General features: G+C 42.1%; 1 protein-coding gene across 4 annotated transcripts in view; it reads right to left on the bottom strand.

The window, feature by feature from the left end:
* TNRC6B (trinucleotide repeat containing adaptor 6B) overlaps nt 1–25,240 on the bottom strand; it is a 286,705-nt gene that overhangs the window by 60,969 nt on the left and 200,496 nt on the right. For all 4 annotated transcript variants that reach the window (XM_066358478.1, XM_066358477.1, XM_066358474.1 and 1 more), the window contains 4 exons: nt 18,320–18,407; nt 11,683–11,704; nt 5,969–6,310; nt 1,635–3,968 (listed from right to left, as the gene is read on the bottom strand). In XM_066358478.1, coding sequence (XP_066214575.1) covers nt 1,635–3,968; nt 5,969–6,310; nt 11,683–11,704; nt 18,320–18,407 — 2,786 coding nt within the window. The remainder of the gene's footprint in view (nt 1–1,634; nt 3,969–5,968; nt 6,311–11,682; nt 11,705–18,319; nt 18,408–25,240) is intronic.

The raw sequence follows: 25,240 nt of genomic DNA, 5'->3' as shown, positions 1-25,240 counted from the left end.
CCTATGTACATCCTCCAGTGTTCTTTAAATCATCTCCAGATTAATTATAATACCTAATACAATGTAAATACTACATAAATAGTTGTTATACTGTATTGTTTAGGGAATAATAACCAAAAAAATTTGTACATGTTCAGTATAGATGCAACCACTCACTGTAGGCCTAACTACATAGTATACAATAATGTAAATCTGTATATTTGTTTTTCCAAAATATTTCAGGTCCGCAGTTGGTTGAATCTGTGGATGGGGAACCTGTGGATCCAGAGGGCCAACTATATGAATAAAATTTTTTTTACTTGTTAGCAGTTTTACTCTAGATAAGAAATCAGTGAACAACATTCATTTCCTTCTTTATTCTTTTCAATATTTGAAGGGGGAAAAAGTTCTAAGTAATGATTTTCTAAGCGGCCATAATTACATCCACTGAACATTAGGCTTGCTTTGGGGAGTAGAAAACTGAATATTATGATTAATTTTAATTAAAAACAACAACAACAACAACCCAAAGGGAAGGGGAAAAAACACTTGCACAGTACATCCCCTTCGCTTGTTGAACTATAGGCTTTATGGGGGCATTCAAGTTGACAATGCCAAACTAAGAATGACATTACCAGCACTATTTTAACTTACTAGGTAAGGTAATGATTTCCTGTTCAAATAAGATGGGAAAATTTTAAATTCTGGACAACTAATTATCATGAGATAATCTGTTACTCAAAGTACTCTACTTTCTTTTTTTTTCTTTTTTTTGTATTTTTCTGAAGCTGGAAACGGGGAGAGACAGTCAGACAGACTCCCGCATGCGCCCAACCGGGATCTACCCGGCACGCCCACCAGGGGGCGACGCTCTGCCCACCAGGGGGTGTCGCTCTGCCACAACCAGAGCCACTCTAGCGCCTGGGGCAGAGGCCAAGGAGCCATCCCCAGCGCCCAGGCCATCTTTGCTCCAATGGAGCCTTGGCTGCGGGAGGGGAAGAGAGAGACAGAGAGGAAGGGAGGAAGGGGGGGGGGGTGGAGAAGCAAATGGGCGCTTCTCCTATGTGCCCTGGCCGGGAATCAAACCCGGGTCCCCCGCACACCAGGCCGCCGCTCTACCGCTGAGCCAACCGGCCAGGGCAAAGTACTCTACTTTCAAAGGTGATCATTAATATTGTCTGCAAAGTGACCAACATCTATCTTCCAGACCCCAGCTTCTGATGGCCTCTGCGAAAACAACACACAATACTTCCTTTCGCGGGGGAAAAAGAAACACAGCAGATGTGGCCATGGGCAGAACAAGAATGGAAAATCAGGTCTATTTTTGCTACTATTTTAATTCTTTATTTTGAAATCTAGAGCATAGTTTGTTTTGTAAGATGGAAGTCTTTTGGATTCTGCAAACCAATACAATTACAAAAAAAAAATTTTTTTTAGGAAACTAACAGAGGGATACTACCTTTTTTTTTTGCCAAGAAAGAACATTAAAATGTACTACCAGCATCTGTTATCACTATGATTTTATAAAAAGAGAGCTCTGTTAATGTAGGAAAGGTTCCCAGAAGACAGCTAAGTTGAATATACGCAGCTTAATAAAAGCACCTTGGTTTAGGATCTTTTCATCATCAAAACCTGCAAGAAAAACCACTGCCTACCTGATGCTGATTTACCGGTCATCGGGGTAGGCAAGTTTGGTTCTCGTGGTGCTGGGCCCCCTTGGGAATTCTTGTCCCACAGATTCACATTCTTGTAGTTATAACTGTTGGGGTCTCCCCATGCTGAAGTGCCATCATCAATGTCCATTTTACGACTAATTGACTGTGGGGATGGCTCTTCCCAACCACTAGGTTCCTCGTCCTTAGGGGTTACTGGCTGCGGCCCACTGCTCCAATTGGAATTGGAAGGTCGTCCATTGCCTGGAGGTGGTGGGGGTGGGCCTCCCCATGAACCAGAAGCCTCTGGTTGTGGTGGCGGTGGCTGTTGTGACTGCTGCTGCTGTTTATTCCAGGAATTGGGCTGTCTGCCTGTCTCAGTCCATGCTGGAGATCTTTTACAATCTTCCCACCCACCTTTGGAAGCTAGGCTTGCATTCCCACCACTTCCCCAAGTACCAATTTCATTCTGCCCTCCTTCGCCCCATCCAGACACAGTTTTACTTGCAGAACTTTCCCAATTGCTGTTTTTTGCTTGATCAACTTCGTCTCCCCAACCATTCTTTCCAGAAGTCCATCCTTGATTGGGCTGGCGTCCACCTCCCCACCCCTGATCCTTGCTAGAATTCTCATTCCAAGAGGAAGATGTCTTTTCATCTGGTCGTCCTCCCCAATTGGAAGAGTTATTGTTCTTATAGTCATTCCAGCCTCCTGTGTTCTTAGGGTCTTTCCACTCTGTAGAGGCTGAGAGCTCCCCCCATCCAGACTTCATTTGATTGCTTTGGCTGGGTGCGTCTCCCCAGCCCCCTGAGTTCTTGGTCTGTGTGGCAGCGCTCTCCCACCCCTCAGTTCCTTTGTCAGATTTCCCCTCAGGCCTTGGCACCTCTTCAATATCCCATACCGTGTCCTGCTTAATTTGAGTTTGGCCCCAGCCAGTGTTTGAGAGCACCCTGGGATCCAAATCAGTTCGGCTCAAAAGAGTCTGCAGGACAGCCTGACAATCAGGATGTGTGGGCCTATATGACCGACGGCCAGAATTATGACTGTCACTACTTCCTGCTTTGTGGTTGCTTCCAGTGCTTTGACCTCCAACTTCACTTCCTGTAGAGCTGGAAGATCTTCCCCAACAGGGAGCCTGGGCATTGCCTTGGTTTTCAGGGAGGGGGTGGCCCTTTTGATTGTCCCATGCTCCAGTGCTAGAATTTGGTTGGTTTGGACCACTCCATTCTCCAATTTTCAACTCATCAGACCCAGTCGGCTGTTTCCATTCTCCCTGAGAGACCCCAGATGTCATTTTGTTCCCTTCACCCCATTTGTTGTCATCAGAGTCCTGAGGGCCAAAGTTCCAGGACCCACCCGTAGACCTGTTATTTTCCCAAGAGTCATTTTTTGACCCAGTTGACTTCTGAACAGAAGCTGCTTTCCAGGAGTCTTCTCTATCCTTTCCATTGTTCCCATTGTTTCCAGAATTGCTTTGTCCAGAGGCTGTGTCAGTTCCAGAAGGCCCCCTAGCTGCACCCCAAGATCCAACACTCCCAGTCTTTCGATCTCCAGTGCTTTGTGAAGGGGCATCAGTGCTCCTGGAGGCGTTCCCCAAGCCCATTCCAAAGGGCATTCCCTTATTCTCCATGGGGTTTGGTGAACTTAAGTTCAAGGAGTTAGTGTTTCCATTTTTTGGTCCATCAGTGTTATGAATTTGAGCCTGTTCTCTGCCAGAGACAACAAAATTAACACCCGCATTTTCCATCTTTGACTGCTGTTCCCTGGATGCCTGACCTACTGTGTTAACTTGTGCACTGGAATTACTAGTGTCTGTTTCCAATGCCCCTTTCCTAGAATTTCCTTCTTGGACCAGTGCTGGCCAGGCAGATGGGTTGCTATTTGGGTTAAAGTTGCTGAAGCCAGAACCAGGACCAATTCTATCCTGACCACTTGCATTCCTCCAATTTCCTAGTCCATTGTTGCTTTCTGCAGTAGGGTTGGAAGATTGAACAGATTTAGCCTTAGGGTCAGATTTCCAGACCCCAAGGTTACATTCATTCCCAGAACTTGCAGACTGGCACTGGCTCCCTTTTCCTTTGTTACTAGTGGTGCTTCCTGGCAGAGTGCTCTTCTCAGAGCCAGGGTTCGAGGCACTGTTGTTATCGGTGGTGTTTTCGGAAGAAGACTCAGTGTCTTTGCTGGCAATACAAGGCCACTCTTCCATGTCAGACCGGTCTACAATCACCTTGTCCCAGATGTGAATTGGGTTGGGGGAGGCGCCGTTGTTGGAGGAGGCTCCCGGGCCCCAAGTGGAATTTGCATAATTTGAAGCAGCAGCACCTCCAAGAGTTGACTCTGGGAAAGAGAGTGTCTTATCAATCACAGATACATATGCATAATCTATTAACATCTCAAGCTCAAACCGGCTCCAAGAGAACTCATCACATTTCCCTCAAACTAACTTTTCCACCCAGGTGTTGGTCTTGGTGAACTGTATCACACCTGCTTTAGTCATTTCTTCTCTTTCGTCTTACCTGGCTGGTATTACTTGCTAAGTCTAACTCCACAACATTTCTCAAAGCCATATCCTTTTGCCATTCCTTCTGATGGAGAAGGGCCTTCATGTAACACCTGGCTTGTTCTGTATCTCTACTCTACAGTAAACACTCCTGGCTGGAGAAGATTTTCTAAAGGACACCTTTGATTATATAACTTCAACAGTTCCTTAGTACACAAGAATAAAGCTAAACTTCCTGGTTTGGAGTTTGATCAAGATACTCCATGAAACCAAGTGACTGTTCTAGTCTCATTTTCCACTATTTTCTCTGTAGACGTCTACATTCCACACTACTTGACATTCCACAACTTGTGCTTTCTCACCCTGGCACCGTTACACATGAGCACTTACTGTTTTTCCCTCCTGAATTCATACACTAAAATTTGCACCCTTTTCTGGGTCTAGTTCAAGTACTATTTTTTTCTATGAAGATGTTTTTTTTTGAGCTCATCGCCCAAAATAGTCTTTCCCTGTCTAAAGACATTTTTCCCAGTGCTAGAATACTGTCTTCATGTCTTCCCTCCCTTATTGTTGGCGCTTGTTAGGCAAAGATCCTATACTGTTAACATTTGAATTCCACAGTGTCCAGTACATCGTGGCTCAGTGAGCACTGGATGAATGATGGATGGCAGGAGCAGACAAAAATGAATCAGTTTGCACGGCCAAGGAACTTAATCTGATGAATTAGTCTGGTTCAGCACATATTTTGGTGGAATTTACCATATTTGGTGTGTGTGGGGGAATGACATGTTTTAAATCCAATAATTTCTGCTAAACTTATTTAGCTTCTTTAACCAAGCAGCTTAAAATCAATATAAAGTTGAAAAATAAAGTTACCTAAAGCCATTTTAAAAAGCAAGGAAGCACAGAAATATTTGAGATTTAGGGGCCTCCCTAAATCTCATTTAAGAATGTACATAGGAGATTCTGGCTCACAGTGGACCCATGTCCACATCCAGGCCTGCCTAGAAAGGGCTGCAGAAATGGCCAACACAACTGCCCCTCATATACTTTATGTCTTGTATCTGGTTACAAGGAGCTAGGAAGGAAGGGCCAAGAGGTCTTTCCCTGCTAGCTTTGGGCCTGGCCTGGTGGTCACCACAGGGAAGCCTCATGCATAGGGCTTATCTCTGCATGAAGCCTATGTCACACCAGGTTTCTTTCCACCCTTACTCTGCACACAAGACAGTGAGAGCATTTTTCAGGTAAGTCTACATTTAAACTTAGACTAGAATAAAGCATCCTATTGTTAGCAACCACAATTCAGTGTCCTTGCCAAAGCTTAATGGCACTCAAGCACTGAATTTTGAAAACAGTCTCAAAATAACATTTCAAGAGATAAGTTGAAATCTGTTAATAAGCTAAAAAGAAAAAGGTATTTGTAAGTTCTTAGCTGTTAACTGACTTATTTACACATTGAAAAAAAGTTCAAAACTTCTAGTAGAACCCTTTAGCTAAAGACCCTTGTAGGTATAAAGTTTATTAACGCTTCCCTCTCTCCCTTTCTCTTTCTCTTTTTCTCCCCCAGCCCCCTTAAAATCAATGGAAAAATAAATAAACGTATATCTAATAAAAGATTATGGAATGATGCTATCTGAAATCCTCCCAAAGTTCTATAGAGTAATATAAGAGACTATTCTCTACCTGCCTAACATTTTGTGAGCATAACAGTCTTAATAATTAATGTTTTTTGTGTGTGCATTTTACACCAGGCAATACGAAAGAAGTGCTCTCTCTCCTTCTCTCTCTGTCTCTCCCAAGCTGGAGTGAATTCCAGTCACCAACCCCAATTCCTTACCTGGCGCAGTCCCACTCTCACTCTGCAGCAGCGTTCCTGTCACTTGTGCGTTGTTTGGGTTTGCTCCGGGTGCTGTGGAGGGAGGAGGCCCTGACCCACCCCCGAGGAGCATGCAGGACGGTGGAGGGGGCTGCCCACGTTTTAGTAACACTTTGTGGTCCTGCTGGCAACGGAATCGCGGCGGCACCTCCCGAGGCATGTAGCGGGCGGCGCTTGGCGGTTGTCCGTTCGGCACTGCCACCCTTTTGGCATTGTTGCCACCATTGACTGGTGGCGATGGAGAGCTGCCAATTGGGCTGGCGGCCGTTGGTTGGCTTAAACTTGGTTTCGTCACTTCGGGCACTGAAAGAGAGAAATTGGGAAACAACCTTTGAAATTCAATACATTTTTCTAAAGACAATTTTAAAGAATGCTTACATGGGACCATTTGCAATAAGACAACCCTTCTTTCATCCTATTCTGATGGACATGGTCTTTACAAATTGTCAGCACCTTCAGTTTACTGAAGGTAGGGTGGAGGTGGGGAGTGATGGTGACAAGAATTCAAAGAGAGCAATATCGTAAAATTCCATTCCACTGACTAAGGAGAAGGAGGAAGCAATCCTTATTCACTCCCCTAACTCAACAGTGAAATTCCCTAAAGGGCTGCCTAGCACATCTAAGGGCACATATAGTTCCCAGGCAAAGTCCTTGGTAAAAGTGCAAGGCTCTCAGCCCAAGGGCCTCATCCATATTCTTAAAGACCTACCTCTGAGAAACTGAGATTCTAAAAGTCCCAGGACCAAGTAGGCTACGCACCTTTCACCTGTACTCCTAGAACATGCTGTCCTATCTCTCCTTACCACTGAATTTGTCATATATATTGAAATTCTCCCTTTATTGGCCCCTTTCCCTCACCAGGCCATAAGTTCCACAGAGGCTGAGACACATTTTTATTGTTTTTTCTTAAGGCCTGCCACAGGGAACTTCAATCTAAAGAATCACAGAATCAGCTTGTTGGTTACTACAGACACCTGAACTCAAAGACTCTTGCTTGGTACTGTGTGTAAATATTATAAACATTATAAATATTTTTGCTTTTGTTCCCCTCCCCCATTTCAGTGTACTGTGTGATTTTTCCAACTCTTCCTTTAAAATAAAAATTTCAAAATGTAAGTAATTTTCCTATTGACTTTAATAATAATTCATGTTTTTGCTTACTTTTAAAAATGGCAAAAGAAGTGTGGGGATCTGCTGGGCGACAGTTAAGTTACACTCTGCAGGGCCCTCTGGCTTGCCCTACAGAAGCTCTTCTTCTGAACCTGTACCTCCCTTGCTTCATACTACCAACAGACTGCTGCCCTTTCCAGGACAAGTTACCTCTCAAATAGAGGCTGGCAGGGATACAGAAACAATCACTGAGTCTGATAATTCAGATGATTCTAAAGCCAAAATCCCTGATATCCAGACTAATGTTATGGCAGTAGCGCTCTGATCACTGAAATGTGCCTGGGCCAGTATGTTGCCGGCTGAACTGCCTCCTTTATAAGGAGAGAAACAAATCATCAGAAATCAAGGGTTCCAATCTATACCCACTGGACATTGGTGAGTACTGTGAGTAACAGGAGAAATGAGTAAATGCCTGAAGTAACTTCAAGGCAACCCTTGGGTCTAACCTTAGAGACCATCAGGAGGCTGTACTGAGCCTCCCAGTAAGAAAAAGATGTCAGAGGATCCATAATCTGAGGAGCAGAATAAACATATGACTTAAGAAAATAAACTGGTCATTGTCTAATATTTTCAAACAGTACCCTCTGCATGAGCTATAATAGCCAATGGGTAAATAATAAATGGATGAATAAAGATGAATTATTTAATGATCCATTGTTTATCTGTGCCTGGAAGATTCAATACCACATGGCATTCTCAATCTCCTTTCCATATGATGAGAATAAACAGGAAGCTGGCAAAGGGGAGGAGGATTCTTCCCAAGTGTTTTTAGGATGTAAGGAGCTATGTTCCTGTGAGGCTGCTCTTCTATAAAAAGGCTACAGTCTTTACTTTATGTTAACATGCCTAGAGACCAGCTTACTGAACTGAGGTGTGAACACCAGTTTGACTATCTCCACAATACTCACAGCACAACCAAAGAAATCTGGTGGGTATCATACATTGTGCAAGATTCCCTGCTAATGCTCCTCGGGGCATTTTCCCACCATCACATCAGAGATAGAGTGGATCATAAATCATTCATTTATTCTCCCAAACCATTTATTTACTCTAAGGATTGAATCTTTTCCCCTTCTCTGTTGCCTTACTTATCTTACACCATTCTCATCTCACAGTCTAAACTTCTGATTGCCTCTATTTCTGAAAAACTTCAATAAGATGTTACTTTTTCAGATAAAAATATTAAGAAAACTGAGATATAGGCAAGACCAATACAAACTATTTTCTTTTTTTTTTTTTTTTTTTTTGTATTTTTCCGAAGTTGGAAACGAGGAGGCAGTCAGACAGACTCCCGCATGCGCCCGACCGGGATCCACCCGGCATGCCCACCAGGGGGCGATGCTCTGCCCATCTTGGGGTGTCGCTCTACCACAATCAGAGCCATTCTAGCGCCTGAGGCAGAGGCCACAGAGCCATCCTCAGCACCCGGGCAAACTTTGCTCCAATGGAGCCTTGGCTGTGGGAGGGGAAGAGAGACAGAGAGGAAGGAGAGGGGGAGGGTTGGAGAAGCAGATGGGCGCTTCTCCTCTGTGCCCTGGCTGGGAATCGAACCCAGGACTCCTGCACGCCAGGCTGACGCTCTACCACTGAGCCAACCAGCCAGGGCCCCAAACTATTTTCTTTAAATGCTTTGATGGTACCAAACAAAAATCTAGAAAATGTTTAGAAGTATGAGTTAAATACAAACAAGCACTAGAAAAGACATTATTTTAGACTGAAATTTTCCTGTGAAGAATAATCAGTTACAATGTAGTACAACAAAATCTCAACAATTAATGACCATGCACAATGAACAATTTTTGGTAACCTCTAAGTACTGTCTCCATTTCTCTTTCCTCCTTTTCTTTCTCTCTCTCTCTCTCCATCCCTCCCTCCTTCTTTTTTATTAAGTGAGAGGTGGGGAGGCAGGGAGGCAAAGAGATAGACTCCTGCATGCACACTGACCAGGATCCACCTGGCAAGCCCTGTCTGGGGGCCACTCATCCATTGCTCAACAACCAAGCTATTTCAGCACCGGAGGCAAGAGCAATGATTTTCAACCTTTTTCATCTCATGGCACATATAAGCTAATTAATAAAATTCTGCCGCACACCAAAAAATATATTATAGTTTTTGCCAATTTGACCAAAAAAAGGCATAATTTTGGTTCATTCACACCAGATGGCTTTTGTGTTAGCTCTTGTCATTTACTGGAGGAGGGGGAGATAGGAAGGGAGAGAAGCACCAACTCACAGTTGCATCACTTTAGTTGTTCACTGATTTTTTTTCTCATTCATGCCTTGACAGGGTGGGATGTGGAGGCGGATGGTACTCAAGCTGAGCAGGGACCTTGGGATCATGTTGATGATCCTGTGTTCAAGCAGGCAATTTCAGGGTTTCAAACCTTGGACCTCAAAATCCCAAGTTGACACTCTCTTCACTGTGCCACCACCAGTCAGGCTCTTGTCATTTTTTAATTTGACAATCGAAGGGAAAAGATAAGCTGACTATAGCCAGATATTGCCTGTTTTAAAAATTCTTGCAGCACACTGGTTGAAAATCTCTGCTCTAGTGAAAGCCAGCTTCATCTCTGAACAAATGGCTCCTTACCAGAGGATTAAAAAACACAGGGGGGGGGGGTCTCTACTAGGTGTGAGGGATACTTCAAGCAATTTAGTTGGTAAATTATTTACTTTGTAAAACAACCTCAACTCATATATTAATATATTAGAGTGGACTCAAAATTTATACCAATCAACACATGCACTCACTATAATAGGCATGGCCAACATATGGCCCACAGGCCAGATCCCACCTGTGTAATGAGTTTATGTGGCTTGCAGTTAAATTTTTACTATTCTCCACTTCTTTAAAATCTCAGCTACTCAGAAGTGGAAGCGTCTTTGATTATTGGAAATAGAGATATTTAAGAAGATAGTGATACGCGGAAAAGAATTCCGCGTGTGACTCATCTAGGGTTAACTTCCAATAACTGGTTGAATGGATTTGCGATACTTCTTTACTTTTAAAAAAATTCCATTATAAAGATTTACAACTTTTGTACTCATCTGTACTTGATATGAACTGTTTGACATTTAGCAGTGATGTGAAACCCACATTCTTTTAGGAGTTTGCCAGTGCGCACCCAAGGTCAAACAATTCGTTATTTTTGTGGTCAAGTGTGCTGAATCAAGTGGCATTGTAGCATAGACAATAGCTGCAGTTGATAACTGAAAATGTGTCCAGGCTGTTTGTAATACAAAATAATTGTTTTATTTGTGATATAACCCCTTCAAGCTTATTCTATTAATTAAAAATTGTTTCGAATGATTGTGATAGTTTGGATATTTATATAGTATGTAATTATATTTTTATTAAAATATATTTTTATTAAAATAGTACTGTATATTAATTTTTTAATTTATTCATAAACAAATTACATAATAAAATTTTGTTAACTTAAATGAATCATTTTTGTGTTTAACATTTTTTAATTTTAATATTTCGTCTGGCCTGTGAAAAAAGTTTTCTTTCTAATCTGGCCCAGGGGCAAAAACTGTTGGCCACGCCTATACTATAATATGCCCTCTGGAAGGGCCTTAAAAGACAGAGTTGTGGCCAATGCACTGCAATGGTCCATCACCCTAGATGTGCTGATGAAAGGTGCTCAGCTATGTCCCAGGGGGATATAGGTTATGAATTACTGCTTGTATAATCTTCCTAGAGGCGACACAAGTTTACATTTCTTAACCAACCTGGCCCAAATGCCGCATGGTCTACAGAAGTTTCTCTCTGTCCTTTCCATAGCGTGGTGTCTATTACATGAACTATATACATCCCTTTCTAGATACTGTATTTTACTAACGCAGGTTAATTTTTATAAATCAATCATTTCATACTGATAACTCCCATGAATACAACCATCATCTACATAGTTTTTTAACAAAGCTAAATTGCTATGTCCAAATTCTCCCATTACATAATCTATCATTTTAATTCTAATCTTATCATTCATACTTGTTAAATCTCATCTATTAAATCAATCCCACAAACCCAATTTGAAGTCTAATACCCAACAAAGGGGTATATTAGATTTTAGCTGAAGTGCTTTTTATTATTTGTTACCTGGGCAGCAGGACCAACTCTAGTCCATGCCTTCATATAACCTCCAATTGAAATTCCTGTCCTGTCCCTCTCCAGAATTTTCACTTTTTTTTTAAAAGACAATGAAAGAAAAGTTTTGAAAGGGTTCAGTTCAAAATCATGACCCATATACTTTCAAAACAGGTATTACTTTTTCTAACCATTTTGCTTCCTAAAAACATGAAAGGTCACTACAAGCACCATGACAAGTACTTTTTATTTGTCATTACCATTCTTTTAGTGACTGCAAACACCCTATCTTAATCAATCTCTATCCACTCTCATTTATTAAGTGGACTGGAGGCTGAGTCAGCAAGGATGTAAAATGTAAACATAAAAGGTTCCAATGAATTAAAAAGGAAAAAAATGAACAAACAATTTACCTTTGGTTTTTTGTTCCGTGACCTGCAAAATAAATGAACAGATATAAGTAAATGAGATTTGCTTTCTAATTCGGTATTATAAGACTCCTTTAATTCCAATAACTCAAGTAATTCCAGCTATCAGATACATAGGCATAGTTAAAATCCAGAAAAAGAAGCTGGGAGTCAGTTCAGACATTCTTCTAAAGACAACAGCCATCATAACTTACATGACCATCATTATGAAGGATATTAAAAATTGAAACAAAAAGTATTCCACTCTCATTAAGTGATGAAGTTCTTGTACCAGAAATGTTATTTGCCATTTTGATTGTTATGACTAGAGAAAAGCAAATGGATGTGGCAACTAAATTAGCCACAGAGACAAAAAGATTCCCCTGTGAGTATCGACTCAAATATCTGATCTTAGATCTAGAAACCAAAAGTTCAGGGGCCCATCCTCACAGGCATCAGAAGTCATAGTAGGAGAACAGGATTCTGGATCAAGCTGTGCCACTTCCTGGCTGTGTGGGGTCTAAGTTTTCTGTTTACCTGTTAACTGGAAACAGTAATAGCATCTCCCCAAAAAGGATTGTTACAAAGATTAAACAGATATCCTATGCTAATACTCAAAAGTTTGCTACTTTTATCAAAGTTTATAGGAAACAGCATGAAATATGTAAATTTTGAACCAATAAAGATTGCTTTGTTAAAAGTATTGTTTCTTTATATATACTGCTCACAAAATTAGGGGATATTTTATCACTTCATATTCATTTTGAAATATCCCCTAATTTTTGTGAGCAGTATAGTAACTAATATATCTATGGACGTGATTAACCTAAAAGATCGGAAAGGCTGGCCCTGGTCGGTTGGCTCAGTGGTAGAGTGTCGGCCTGGCGTGCAGGAGTCCCGGGTTCGATTCCCGGCCAGGGCACACAGGAGAAGCACCCATCTGCTTCTCCACCCCTCCCCCTCTCCTTCCTCTCTGTCTCTCTCTTCCCCTCCCGCAGCCGAGGCTCCATTGGAGCAAAGAAGGCCCGGGCACTGGGGATGGCTCCTTGGCCTCTGCCCCAGGCGCTAGAGTGGCTCTGGTCGCGACAGAGCGACGTCCCGGAGGGGCAGAGCGTCACCCCCTGGTGGGCGTGCCAGGTGGATCCCGGTCGGGCGCATGCGGGAGTCTGTCTGACTGTCTCTCCCCGTTTCTAGCTTCAGAAAAATACAAAAAAAAAAAAAAAAGATTGGAAAGGCTAAATGTAATAATGTTTTTTGTTTTTTTTTTTTACAGAGACAGAGGGAGAGTCAGAGAGAGAGATAGATAGGGACAGACAGACAGGAACGGAGAGATGAGAAGCATCAATCATCAGTTTTTCATTGCGATACCTTAGTTGTTCATTGATTGCTTTCTCATATGTGCCTTGACCGTGGGCCTTCAGCAGACAAGTAACCCCTTGCTCAAGCCAGCGACCTTGGGTCCAAGCTGGTGAGCTTTTGCTCAAACCAGATGAGCCCATGCTCAAGCTGGAGATCTTGGGGTCTCGAACCTGGGTCCTCTGCATCCCAGTTCGACGCTCTATGCACTGTGCCACTGCCTGGTCAGGGGGGGGTATTTTTGACAGAGACAGTCAGAGAAAGGGCCAGATAGGGATAGACAGACAGGAAGGGAGAGAGATGAGAAGCATCAATTCTCCATTGCAGCACCTTATTTGTTCATTGATTGCTTTCTTATATGTCCTTTGACGGAGGGCTGCAGCAAAGTAAGTGACCCGTTGTTCAAGCCAGCGACTATGGGGTCATGTCTATGATCCCACACTCAAGCCAGCGACACCTTACTCAAGCTGGCAACCTCGGGGCTTCAAACCTGGGTCCTCTGCAATCCAGTCCAACACTCTATCCACTGCGCCACTGCCTGGTCAGGCTGTAATAATAGGTTTTTAGAGAGTTTGAAAATGATGGTTAGGAGACACATGGAAAACTGTTTCTGCTAATAAGAGGGAAAATAAAGGAGAATACCTAATTATGCACGCTATAATATTAAAACAAAACCACAAAAGGGCATAAATAAAACATCCAAAAGAAAATGCAAAAAAGAAAATAAAAAACCTTCCAGAATTCCAATAGGGGTTATATAACATTATTGAGATCATAGGTAATTTTAAACTCTTTTCTCAACTGTTAATCTTCCAAAAAATTTTTATATTGGTTATCTGATTTTGTAATAAAAATATCCATATAGAAAAAAAGAGGTTTGAGCCTGACCAGGCGGTAGCCCAGTGAATAAAGCGTTGAACTGGGAAACAGAGGACCCAGGTTCAAAACCCCAAGGTCGCCAGCTTGAGCGTGGCAAGAGAGATGTGACCCCATGATTACTGGCTTGAGCCCAACATCACTGGCTTGAGCAAGGGGTCACTCACTCTGCTGTAGCCCCCCCCCCTCCCCCAGTCAAGGCACATATGAGAAAGCAATCACTGAACAACTAAGGAGCTGCAATGAATAATGGATGCTTTTCATCTCTCTCCCTTCCTGTCTATCTGTCCCTGTCTGTTCCTCTCTCTGACTCTCACTTTGTCAAAAAAAATAAAATTAAATTAAAAAAAAAAAAAAAAGGAGTTTATTTGTGACTACTAATCATACTAAGTTACTGTTATGGGTATTTCAAAAAACATGCTCATCTTTGGAAGGTTATGTCCTGTAGCTAACCAGCCCATTTCACAATGGATTCCAGCAAACCGGTATCAAGACTGAATCTGAATTAAACAATCCATTTGTGTGATCTCCTGGAGTATTTCCTACCTTCCTGCATTAAAAGACAAGCTAATTCTACTGTATTGAATTTCTGGTAGACAGTGTTTCCCAGTACTAATTGTTACAGAGCTCAATTCAACTGTATACTTTTTGTATAACCCTGCTTATCCAAGAATAAACAAATTTGTACTCACATACATACCAATTCCGTAAGGCAATTTAAGGCTATACACCATTGTAAATATTTCTTAGGATGCCATTATGATCAGTTATACAGAAAGTCAATGTCTTCTCCAATTGTAAGTAACAATTCCAAATGTCAATGTGTCTTATAATGTGGGTTCTGTTAAAAGATCTGTCCCCCAGACAGTTAAAAGCTGGATGATCAAAGCATGTGTTCTGCCAACACTAAACAATGATCCTTTAGCAGCATCAGCCTAATGAATGTTAATAGAATCCTTCTTTGACACCTCTCTAATGAATGGAAATCTAACAGTTTACTTAGTGATGGCTCTAGAAAGAGCAAACTGCCACAACCATTGAACACAAGGGGAAATGCTCGTGTTTAATTTTGGTGTGGAAATAATTTAATTAAGATTTAAATAAGTCAATTTGTCAAGAAAATTATGTTGCTAGCACTCATTCTTACTAAGTGACCATTCACTTACTAAACAAACATTTTTTGAGTGACTTTTATGCACCAGGTATTCACTATCCTAGTTACTGGAAATATAAATATGAATAAAACCTTGAAAAACTTACAGTTAGTCCAATGGGGAAGACAGAAGCAAAGAGATGATTATAAAGCAGTGGGCCAGGCCGCAAGAAAGATGTGGAAGGACTAAGAAGCACCACAAACGTCTGCTGACTGACTGAAGAACTGCATACTAGAACCTCTGGCATGTTCTAGACAATTCTTTGCATCACAGCACATTTTGTGCCCCCTAGCTGGAGTGCCATCTCTACATAAAGCTGAAAACCACTAAGACAATCACATGATAAGCTTTGTGTTCTCTCCTTAAAACTGCTAAATCACAATTTCATTCTGAAATTTCACAATAGTTCAGTATGATAAAACAATACCAGAGGCCTTGTGTTGGCCTAGACCCTGTGTCAGCCAATCTAGAACATTTTTGAACAAAATGACTGAATTTTTATTGTTCATAATTAACCATTTGAAATTTTGTTCATGGTGATTTTTCTCTTTACCAAAACTTCTCAACCAATTCTTGACGCAGAGGCCAGCACCCAGAGATCATCCAGCTGACTAAACTACATACTCTACATAAATAATCCCAATGCACTCTTGAATAAACCCATACCATCTTTACTGTTAATAATTTTTCTATTAGTAGGATCCACAATGAAAGTTTACAGATGCATGCTGTATTACTCATTTCTAGACACTGACATTTTCAGGTTAAGAGAACACTGTTGTCTACTGTCTTGCTCTAAAGAATGAGAATGGACTGCATGTATACTAGTCAACTGTTCTATCTGGCACCATCTTGTTCCTAGCCTTAGCTCAAGTACCCCAGTGTCCAGCCTGTTAACCGTCTATTCTCACAGACTGCAGAATCCAACTGCTGTACCAACTTACTAAATGAACCGTGTGAATGCCCCCAGGCAGAGGTTTCAACCGCCACTCTGCCAGGATGTCCGTGCCTATCATCATTGGGTCTATAATCTTCATACAACATCAAGGTGGTTAATTCTTTCATGGATTGGCACGAAAGTTCTGGTGGATTGGCACCAGACCAGTGGTTGAAAACCACTGCCCTAAAGGAAAAACAAGCCTTCCCTGAGCTTTACTCTCCCATCATTTCAGCTGGAGGGTCAGTGTGTGTGGGGTACAACATTGTATGGCTGGTAGACCAGCTTATTTGCAACCTCAATGGCATGGAATGTGGCTGCATACCCAAAAGAAAGTGTAAAAAAAGTGGGTTCCTGGCCTGTGGTTGCGCAGTAGACAGAGCATAACCTGGAACACTGAGGTCACCAGTTTGAAACCGTGGGCTTGCCCAGTCAAGCCACAGATGACAAGCAATCAATGAACAACTAAAGTGGAGACTCTATAAGTTGATACCTCATGTTCCTCCACCTGCCCTCTGTAAAAATCAGTAAATAAAAATCTTAAAAAAAATATTTTAAGGCCCTGGCAGGTTGGCAATGGTAGAGCGTCGGCCTGGCGTGCAGGAGTCCCGGGTTCGATTCCCGGCCAGGGCACACAGGAGAAGCGCCCATCTGCTTCTCCATCCCTCCCCTTCTCCTTCCTCTCTGTCTCTCTCTTCCCCTCCCGCAGCCAGGGCTCCATTGGAGCAAAGATGGCCCGGGCGCTGAGGATGGCTTTGTGGCCTCTGCCTCAGGCGCTAGAATAGCTCTGGATGCAACAGAGCGATGCCCCAGATGGGCAGAGCATCGCCCCCTGGTGGGCATGCCGGGTGGATCCTGGTCGGGCGCATGCGGGAGTCTGTCTGACTGCCTCCCCATTTCCAGCTTCAGAAAAATGCAAAAAAAATAAATAAATAAAATTCAGAGGAACTGATGTCAATATAAAAAAATCAATAAAAAAGTCTCATTTCAAAAAAAAAAATTTTTTTAAGTATCTGGGTCATTATCTGATAACTTTGTCAAATCCTTTACTGCTATTTTAGACAATTACAACAAGCTCAGGTTAGAAGGAACACATTAGAAGCAGGTATCCTAAAAGCATAAAGATTTGATGGTGAGCCCAGAAACAAAAGTTAAAAGCAGACAAAATCTTAAAGAGCACAGTAGTCTATTACAGCACCAAATAATAATGAATATTCCTTTTAATTAAGTCATGAAAAAAAGATAAATCACATTTTATAGGTTTAATGTGGCAGGGCCACAGGCAACTCATTCAGACAGTATTTCCAGTATTGTTTTTAATGCTGGCACTCATAATCAAATTTCAGTAATTCAGAAAGCTGAACTATATACAACAATACTGGGGAACCTGCAGTGTCCCTTTTACCTTGCCCTGGCTGTGTTTGATTGCCTTGAGTCTGTTCAAAATCTAGAGCTTCCTCTGAACCTTTTAACAGTTTCCACCTCCCTAAACTTATCTTCAACCTGGGACCACAGCAGGGACCCAGGAACCTGCCTCTCACAGCGAGGCCCTGCTTCCCAAGAGCTTCAGATAGTGATAACAAGAACTGGAAGAAAATCAAATTGCCTCTAAAAAAGGATCAAAGCAACACTGTTGAGCCAAAGCCCATGTCAGGCAATGCTAAGAGGGGTGGCAAGGTGGGGGAAATGAGCTCAGACAATGTCCAGGGCAGAGGGGCATGCTCTACAGCAGCAGTTCTCAACCTGTGGGTCGCCTAAAGCCATAGGCGACCCCTGTGTTTTGGTCGTTCAACCCCCGCCTGGGTCGCGACCCACAGGTTGATACAGCAAAGGGAACTTTGCTCTACAGCAAAGGGAAACAGACAAGGGGCTCTGACTATCTCTGCTTGCTCCAACAGCCCCATCACACAAACAATTCAACTAAGACTTCACAACTGACAGCTATCTATCTGCCCTTTTTTTAGCACCTCTTCTACCTTAGGCAAAATCTCAAAGCCATGCAATGCTTTCTTTCTCAAATCACTGTGAAGGCCCAAAAGACCCTCTGCAAGGGAGATTTCTTTATGAAATTATCAAAAGGCAGACTCATATAAATGACAATGCTGGAAGTGAACCAAAAGGAGAATAGCAGGGCAAACTGTGGCAACTCAAGTTATTCAATAAGTTTGCTTAAGAAAATGGAGATTAATTATGATTCAAATAATGAAATATGACAAAAGTTCAAGTGTTGGTAAAAGTCTTGCATTTCTCAATATTGTTTATTGTTCTTTTCATGAAATCAGCTGCAGCATTATTAAAAGACTTAATTGATTAAACCCACCTTCTGAGTGGCTTCTTTTTTCTTTTTATCCTCTTTCTTCCTTTTCTTGTCTTCCATTAACTGTTCTTCCCTTTCTTGCTCCTTCTCTCTGTTAAGATAATGTCACACCAGAAGGTTATTATATTTGTATTTATTTGTATTGTGTTGTATTTTATTTGTAGCAAATCAAATGTTTTGTGGATGGTGTGCTAGGTAACATTTTATGTCTGTGACTGAGCAGAACAAAGTATTTTACTTAAACTAAAAGAATGCAAAAACTCACGTTTAGTTATACTCATATTTCAGTTCATCACCCCTTTTGCAAAATATGACATCAAGTTTAGTTTTAAAGAAGTCCATTAAAGTGAATTTTTATGAGGTCTTCCTAATGCACACATACAAATTAGTGTATTTCCCACTCATCAAAGAATTTAATATGAATAAATATACTATATGACAACATCCAGTTGGCTTCTGGCATTATTCTTCACAAATAACTCAGAATATATTAATTCAATGATGGTACACAGGTACTTATCATAATTTAGATATTTCCCCACAACACTTTCACAGTGAGTAACATAATACTCTATGTTCTATATCTTGTGTTTTTTAAGGCAGGTACTGAGTGTCCTACATATCAGGTTATTATTTTATTGGATGAGTTTACCACTACATTTTTCTGGCACACCTGAATCAGGACAATCAGATTAAAATAAAAATGATACACAATAATAAACATTCTAGTTGAAGAAATATGCTGAATCTTAAGAAACTAAGATAATGTGGCCCTGGCTGGTAGTATAGTGGATAGAGCATCATCCCTAAGCACTGAGGTCACTGGCTTGATCCCAAGGTTACTGGTACAAGTCCTAGTCAGCGCACATATGAGAAGCCATCAATGGGGTGCACAAAGTAAGTGGAACAATGAGTTGATGCTTCTCTCTCTCAAAAAAAGTATAAATAAAAGCAATTTTTCAGGTTATCAAAAAACTAAAATAATGTATGATAATTTACACCTCACATTTGAAAAATAATTTTAAAATTTAATGTTTATTCTCTATTATTACAGAATATAAGATGTATTCTAATATATATAAAAAGCTGCCAACTTGCACTATGTGTCAACTGGGAAAAACACATAACTGACACAACTTCAAAGCTCAAGGCAGGAGCTTTGCTTATGGAATTTCAGAACTTAAAGGATAGTTGGAGCTCTAGTTCCCAGGTCCCCAAGTGCTGAATATACACTGCCTATAGTACTTGTGACTGTAGGGGATCAATACATCAGATACACAGTTTCACAGATATTATCTAGAAAAAGGCTAAAAGTCAGACATATTAAAGACAAACATTAAGGTAAAGATTTGCAGATGTAGCAAAAATCACAAAGATGGTTCCTGAAGGACTCAAGTTTGAGGAGTGGAAATCACTTAACCCAGTACGGTCCCAGGTACCGGTCCGTGGGCCATTTGGTACAGGTCCACAGAGAAAGAATAAATGACTTACATTATTTCCGTTTTATTTATATTTAAGTCTGAACGATGTTTTATTTTTAAAAAATGACCAGATTCCTTCTGTTACATCCGTCAAGACTCACTCTTGATGCTTGTCTCATAAGTTCGACAATTATATTTAAAAATACCACAGTTTTTATGCTGGTCGCATAATTTAATTTTATGCATTTATCCGTCCCACCCTAAAGGCCGGTCCATGAAAATATTTTCTGACATTAAACTGGTCCGTGGCCCAAAAATGGTTGGGGACCACTGACTTAACCTATACAGAAGGAACTGAAGACCAACACTGAGGCAAGCTCTCACAAACAGGTAATTAATGCTGCAATTACAAAAACCAAGAACTAAACACACACACACAGCCAAGAGTTGACCTACATGTCAAGTTTTCAGTGGATCTGTCCATACTCACATTTTCTACTTTTGTACCCTCTGGGCATAAATATATAAAAGCCTAAAGTGCACAATACACACTCTGAAGGTAGCTTTCATGAAAACTTTAAAAATACAGTGTGTCCGTAAAGTCATGGTGCACTTTTGACTGGTCACAGGAAAGCAACAAAAGACGATAGAAATGTGAAATCTGCACCAAATAAAAGGAAAACCCTCCCAGTTTCTGTAGGATGATGTGGCAGCATGTGCACATGCGCAGATGATGACATAACACTATGTATACAGCGGAGCAGCCCACGGCCATGCCAGTCGAGATGTGGACGGTACAGAGGAAAGTTCAGTGTGTTCTGTGGCTCGCTAAATTTGAATCGGTGACCAAAGTGCAACGTGAATATTGGCACGTTTATAATGAAGCGCCACCACATAGGAATAACATTACTCGATGGGATAAGCAGTTGAAGGAAACCAGCAGTTTGGTGGGGAAACCCCATTCTGGTAGGCCATCAATCAGTCAGTGACGAGTCTGTAGAGGCTATACGGGATAGCTACCTAAGGAGCCCTAAAAAAAAAAAAAAAAATCTGTGCGTGAGCCCACATCGAACTGCACTTCTGAATAGGTATAAAACTGGAAGAGTTTTCCTTTTATTTGGTGCAGATTTCACATTTCTATCATCTTTTGTTGCTTTCCTGTGACCGGTCAAAAGTGCACCATTACTTGATGGACACACTGTACAGTCATGATAGAGGCACTACTGAACTTTCCTGGTTTAGAGCTGGACTTCTTTGGAGTCAGATCATGTGTACATAAGACTCAACATGGAGCTCTTGGTAAAATTCCACTTATATCTGTGCACTAAGAAAATGAATTTACAGCCTGACCAGGCGGTGGTGCAGTGGATAGAGCATCGAACTGGGATGCAGAGAATCCAGGTTCGAGACCCCGAGGTTGCCAGCTTGAGCACGGGCTCATCTGGTTTGAGCAAAAAGCTCACCAGCTTGGACTCAAGGTCGCTGGCTCAAACAAGGGGTTACTCGGTCTGCTGAAGGCCCGCAGTCAAGGCACACATGAGAAAGCAATCAATCAACAACTAAGGTCTCACAACGAAAAATTGATGATTGATGTTTCTCATCTCTGTCCGTTCCTGTCTGTCTCTGTCTATTCCTCTGACTCTCTCTCTGTCCCTGTAAAAAAAAAAAAAGAATTTACAAAAACTGGCAAGATGAATGTTGACCATCTAAGGAAGGTTGACCACAGATCCTGTTATATTTGGCTCTTAGAGCCTCTCGCTTCCTCTAGATGCAAATGGAAGAAGATGGTTCCTCTGGTTCCTCATGACCCACTTATTGTATCTTAGTCTTCATATTTTCTGGATCACAAAAAGCGAGCAAACAGAGCAGGAATATCTCCTTTATAAATATTCAATGCCTTTAAAAAAGCATTAAGTTTTTTTTTCTCCCTAAAACTACTCTAAAATTGAAAGTTTATTTTTAAAATGCAACATAAAAAAGCAGTAAGTCTTTAATGAGACACATTCTTAAAAAACAACTAACCTTTTCAAATATTTTTTCCATAAACAGGTAATTCAGGGAAAGGGACTGAAATTCATGTTCACTATAAGCAGATTTACTTCCAAAACAAATATTTTTCAAAGCTTTCCAGGAGACAGGCTGTGCTTTCACTGTGATCTTTTACTGTGTATATTGGTAGAATTGAGCCTTCTCTTTAAATTCCACTTCCTTTGGAAGAATTAAGCTACCTGCCCATTAATAGCTGCCTCAGTAATCAGTTTGTCTGCTGTTGTATCACAGCGCTTGTGTTCAAGTAACCCCTATTTTACTTAATAACGGACCCAGCCTGACCAGACGGTTGCACAGTTGATAAGAGCTTCAGACTGTGACATGGAGAACCCAGGTTCGAAACCCCGAGGTCACCGGCTTGAGCACGGGCTCATCCAGCTTGAGGACAGGCTCATCACCTTGAGTGAGGGGTCACTGGCTTGAAGCCCAAGGTCACTGACTTGAGCAAGGCGTCACTCACTCTGCTGTACCCCCACCCCCCATCCCCGTCAAGGCACATATGAGAAAGCAATTACTGAATAACTAAGGAGCTGCAATGAGGAAATGATGCTTCTCATCACTCTCCTTTTCTGTCTGTCAATAAATAAATAAATAAAAATAATAATGGACCCAAAGTGCCAGCAGAGCAGTGATGCTGGTAGTTCGGATATATGAAACAGAAGCCCTGAAGTGAAAAGACATGTACAGGAAAAAACATAGCATATACAGGGTTTGGCACTATCTGTGGTTTTAGGAATCCACTGGGGGTCTTGGAACATATCCCTTGTACATTAAGGGGGACTAATATGCACACACACATACCTCTATTATTGAGAGGGCTTGAGGAACAAACAACACCCAAATACCAATGAACACAGCACCCAGATTGTGGCTTTTAAATACTACTACTTCACTAAAAAAATCCAGTTCTTTGGAAAAAGAGCTAACCTGGGGGCTAGGGCAAGGAAAGTACAAAATAAGCCAAGGGCCGTGACCAGTGGCACAGGTAATAATAGACTGTCATCCTAGAATGCCAAAGTCATTGGTTCGATCCTGGGGTTGCAGACTCAATCCCCGAGGGTGCTGGTTTGAGTTTTGAGCACCAGTAAGGGTACATATGAGAAGCAATCAATGGCACAACTGAGTGGAAGAAGTTGATGCTTCTCTGTCTGTCCCTTCCCCCACCCACCTTTCTTTCCCTCTCTCTCAAAACACACACACACACACACACACACACACACACACACACACACACACACACACGTCAGAATATTTGTTTGCCAAAAAGTTACTACTTTGTGTCACAAATTGACATAAGCCATGGGGATATAACAATGAATTGTGGAGAGACAGTCCCTGCCCTCTGGGAGTTGACAGTCTAGATGAGAGACAAACAAACAGAGGGTTCCAGGAAATCGCAAATGCCATGAAGAAAATACAGCAGAGAAAGAGAATAGAGAGTGACCAAGAGGGAAGGAAGGGACAGAGAAGAGGGAAGAGGGTGGGTTACAGTACACAAGATGTTCACCAAAGGCCTCTATGAGGTGTTTATATCTGACTGGAGACCTAAATGAACAAAACCATCAGGGAATGAGTGACTGCCCACAGAGAGGGAATAAGTACAAGGCTGCTGAATGGAAAGTGCTTGGTGTGAATTCAGAGCTGTATTTTTTTTCTGGGTGAAGGGTGGTATACTCCCAACTTTCCCTCACCTCCTTCCATAGCAACTCCCCCCCCACACTTACACCCTTCCGAGTTTTCTGTACTTACTTTGTAATAGTTTGCACTCATACCAAAAGAACTGGGCATCACATTTCTTTTTTTGAGAGAGAAAGAGACAGACAGACAGGAAGGGAAAGTGATGAAAAGCATCAACTCGTAGTTATGTCACTTCAGTTGTTCATCGATTGCTTCTCGTAGGTGCCTTGATGGGGGGGAAGCTGGGATCTCAAGCCAAGCCAGTGAGCCCTTGCTCAAACCAGCAACCTTGGGGCTCAAGCCAGAGACAATGGGATCATGTTGATAATCCCACACTCAAACTGGTAATCCTGCACTCCAGCTGGCAACCTTGGGGTTTAGAACCTGGGACCTTAATATACCAGGTTCATACTCTATCCACTGAGCCACCACCAGTAAAGCTGGCATCATATTTCTTGAAAGCTCCCCTTCTCCTTTCCTCCTTCTGGTCATTATTTCAGTGCCTGCTTGATGTTAATAGGCACTGTACCAGAGGCAGAAAACTCAGTAACAAACAAAACGAGATAATGCCTGTATTCCTGGAGCTCTTAGTTTAACTCTTTATGACTGTATCTCGCCTAATAACATGGATATAACAGCTTCACTGCATCAACCTCTGCTCTTCTTGCTCTGAAGACAACTTGTAGTGCCTTTGGTATTTTGAAAATACCAGAACCGGCCCTGGCCAGTTGGCTCAATGGTAGAGCGTTGGCCTGGCGAGCAGGAGTCCCGGGTTCGATTCCCGGCCAGGGCACACAGGAGAAGCGCCCATCTGCTTCTTCACCCCTCCCCTTCTCCTTCCTCTCTGTCTCTCTCTTCCCCTCCCGCAGCCACGGCTCCACTGGAGCAAGGTTGGCCGGGGCGCTGAGGATGGCTCCATGGCCTCTGCCTCAGGCGCTGGAATGGCTCTGGTTGCAGCAGAGCAACGCCCCGGATGGGCGGAGCGTCGCCCCCTGGTGGGCATGCCGGGCGGATTCCGGTTGGGCGCATGCCGGAGTCTGTCTGACTGCCTCTCCATTTCCAACTTCAGAAAATGCAAAAAGGGGGGGGGGGGGGATACAGAACCTTGGATATGTGAAATTCATGGCTTGGGAAAATCCAGGTAACAGATTAACTTTTCCACAAACTAGAACGATGACCAAAGGTTTTTGAATTTATGTACCCCAGCTCATCATGCCTCAAACATCAAGTAGAGGCAGGGCTGACAATTTCTTACTTGAAAGTGGTGATCACCGATTTGTTGACTGGAGTGAAAAGATCTTAAGGCCATCGATTCAGCTAAACAACTAGGACTCATCTTGACAAGAAAAGAACTTTAGGTATAAAGAGAATTTTCTTGCCCGACCAGGCATGGTACAGCGGATAGAGTGTTGGATTAGGACACAGAGGACCCAGGTCCAAAGCCCCAAGGTTGCCGGCTTGAGTGCGTGCTCATCTGGTTTGAGCAAAGCTCACCAGCTTGAACCCAGGGTTGCTGGTTTGAGCAAGGGGTCACTTGGTCTGCTGTAGCCCCTGGTCAAGGCACATATGAGAAAGCAATCAATGAACAACTAAGGTGCCGCAATGAAGAGCTGATGCTTCTCATCTCTCTCCCTTCCTGTCTGTCCCTATCTATCCCTCTCTCTGTCTCTGTCACACAAAAAAAGACTTTTTTTTTTAAAGGTGTGGGTAATTTGCTATCACAGCATCAAAACCGATCTCTCTGATGCTCTGTGGTCAGTAAAAGTGGTGGTGCCTT

The sequence above is a fragment of the Saccopteryx leptura genome, chromosome 1, assembly GCF_036850995.1.
Source record: "Saccopteryx leptura isolate mSacLep1 chromosome 1, mSacLep1_pri_phased_curated, whole genome shotgun sequence".
Taxonomy (NCBI): domain Eukaryota; kingdom Metazoa; phylum Chordata; class Mammalia; order Chiroptera; family Emballonuridae; genus Saccopteryx; species Saccopteryx leptura.
Note: the sequence above shows the minus strand (reverse complement) of the source record. Positions and strands in the feature narration are given on the sequence as shown.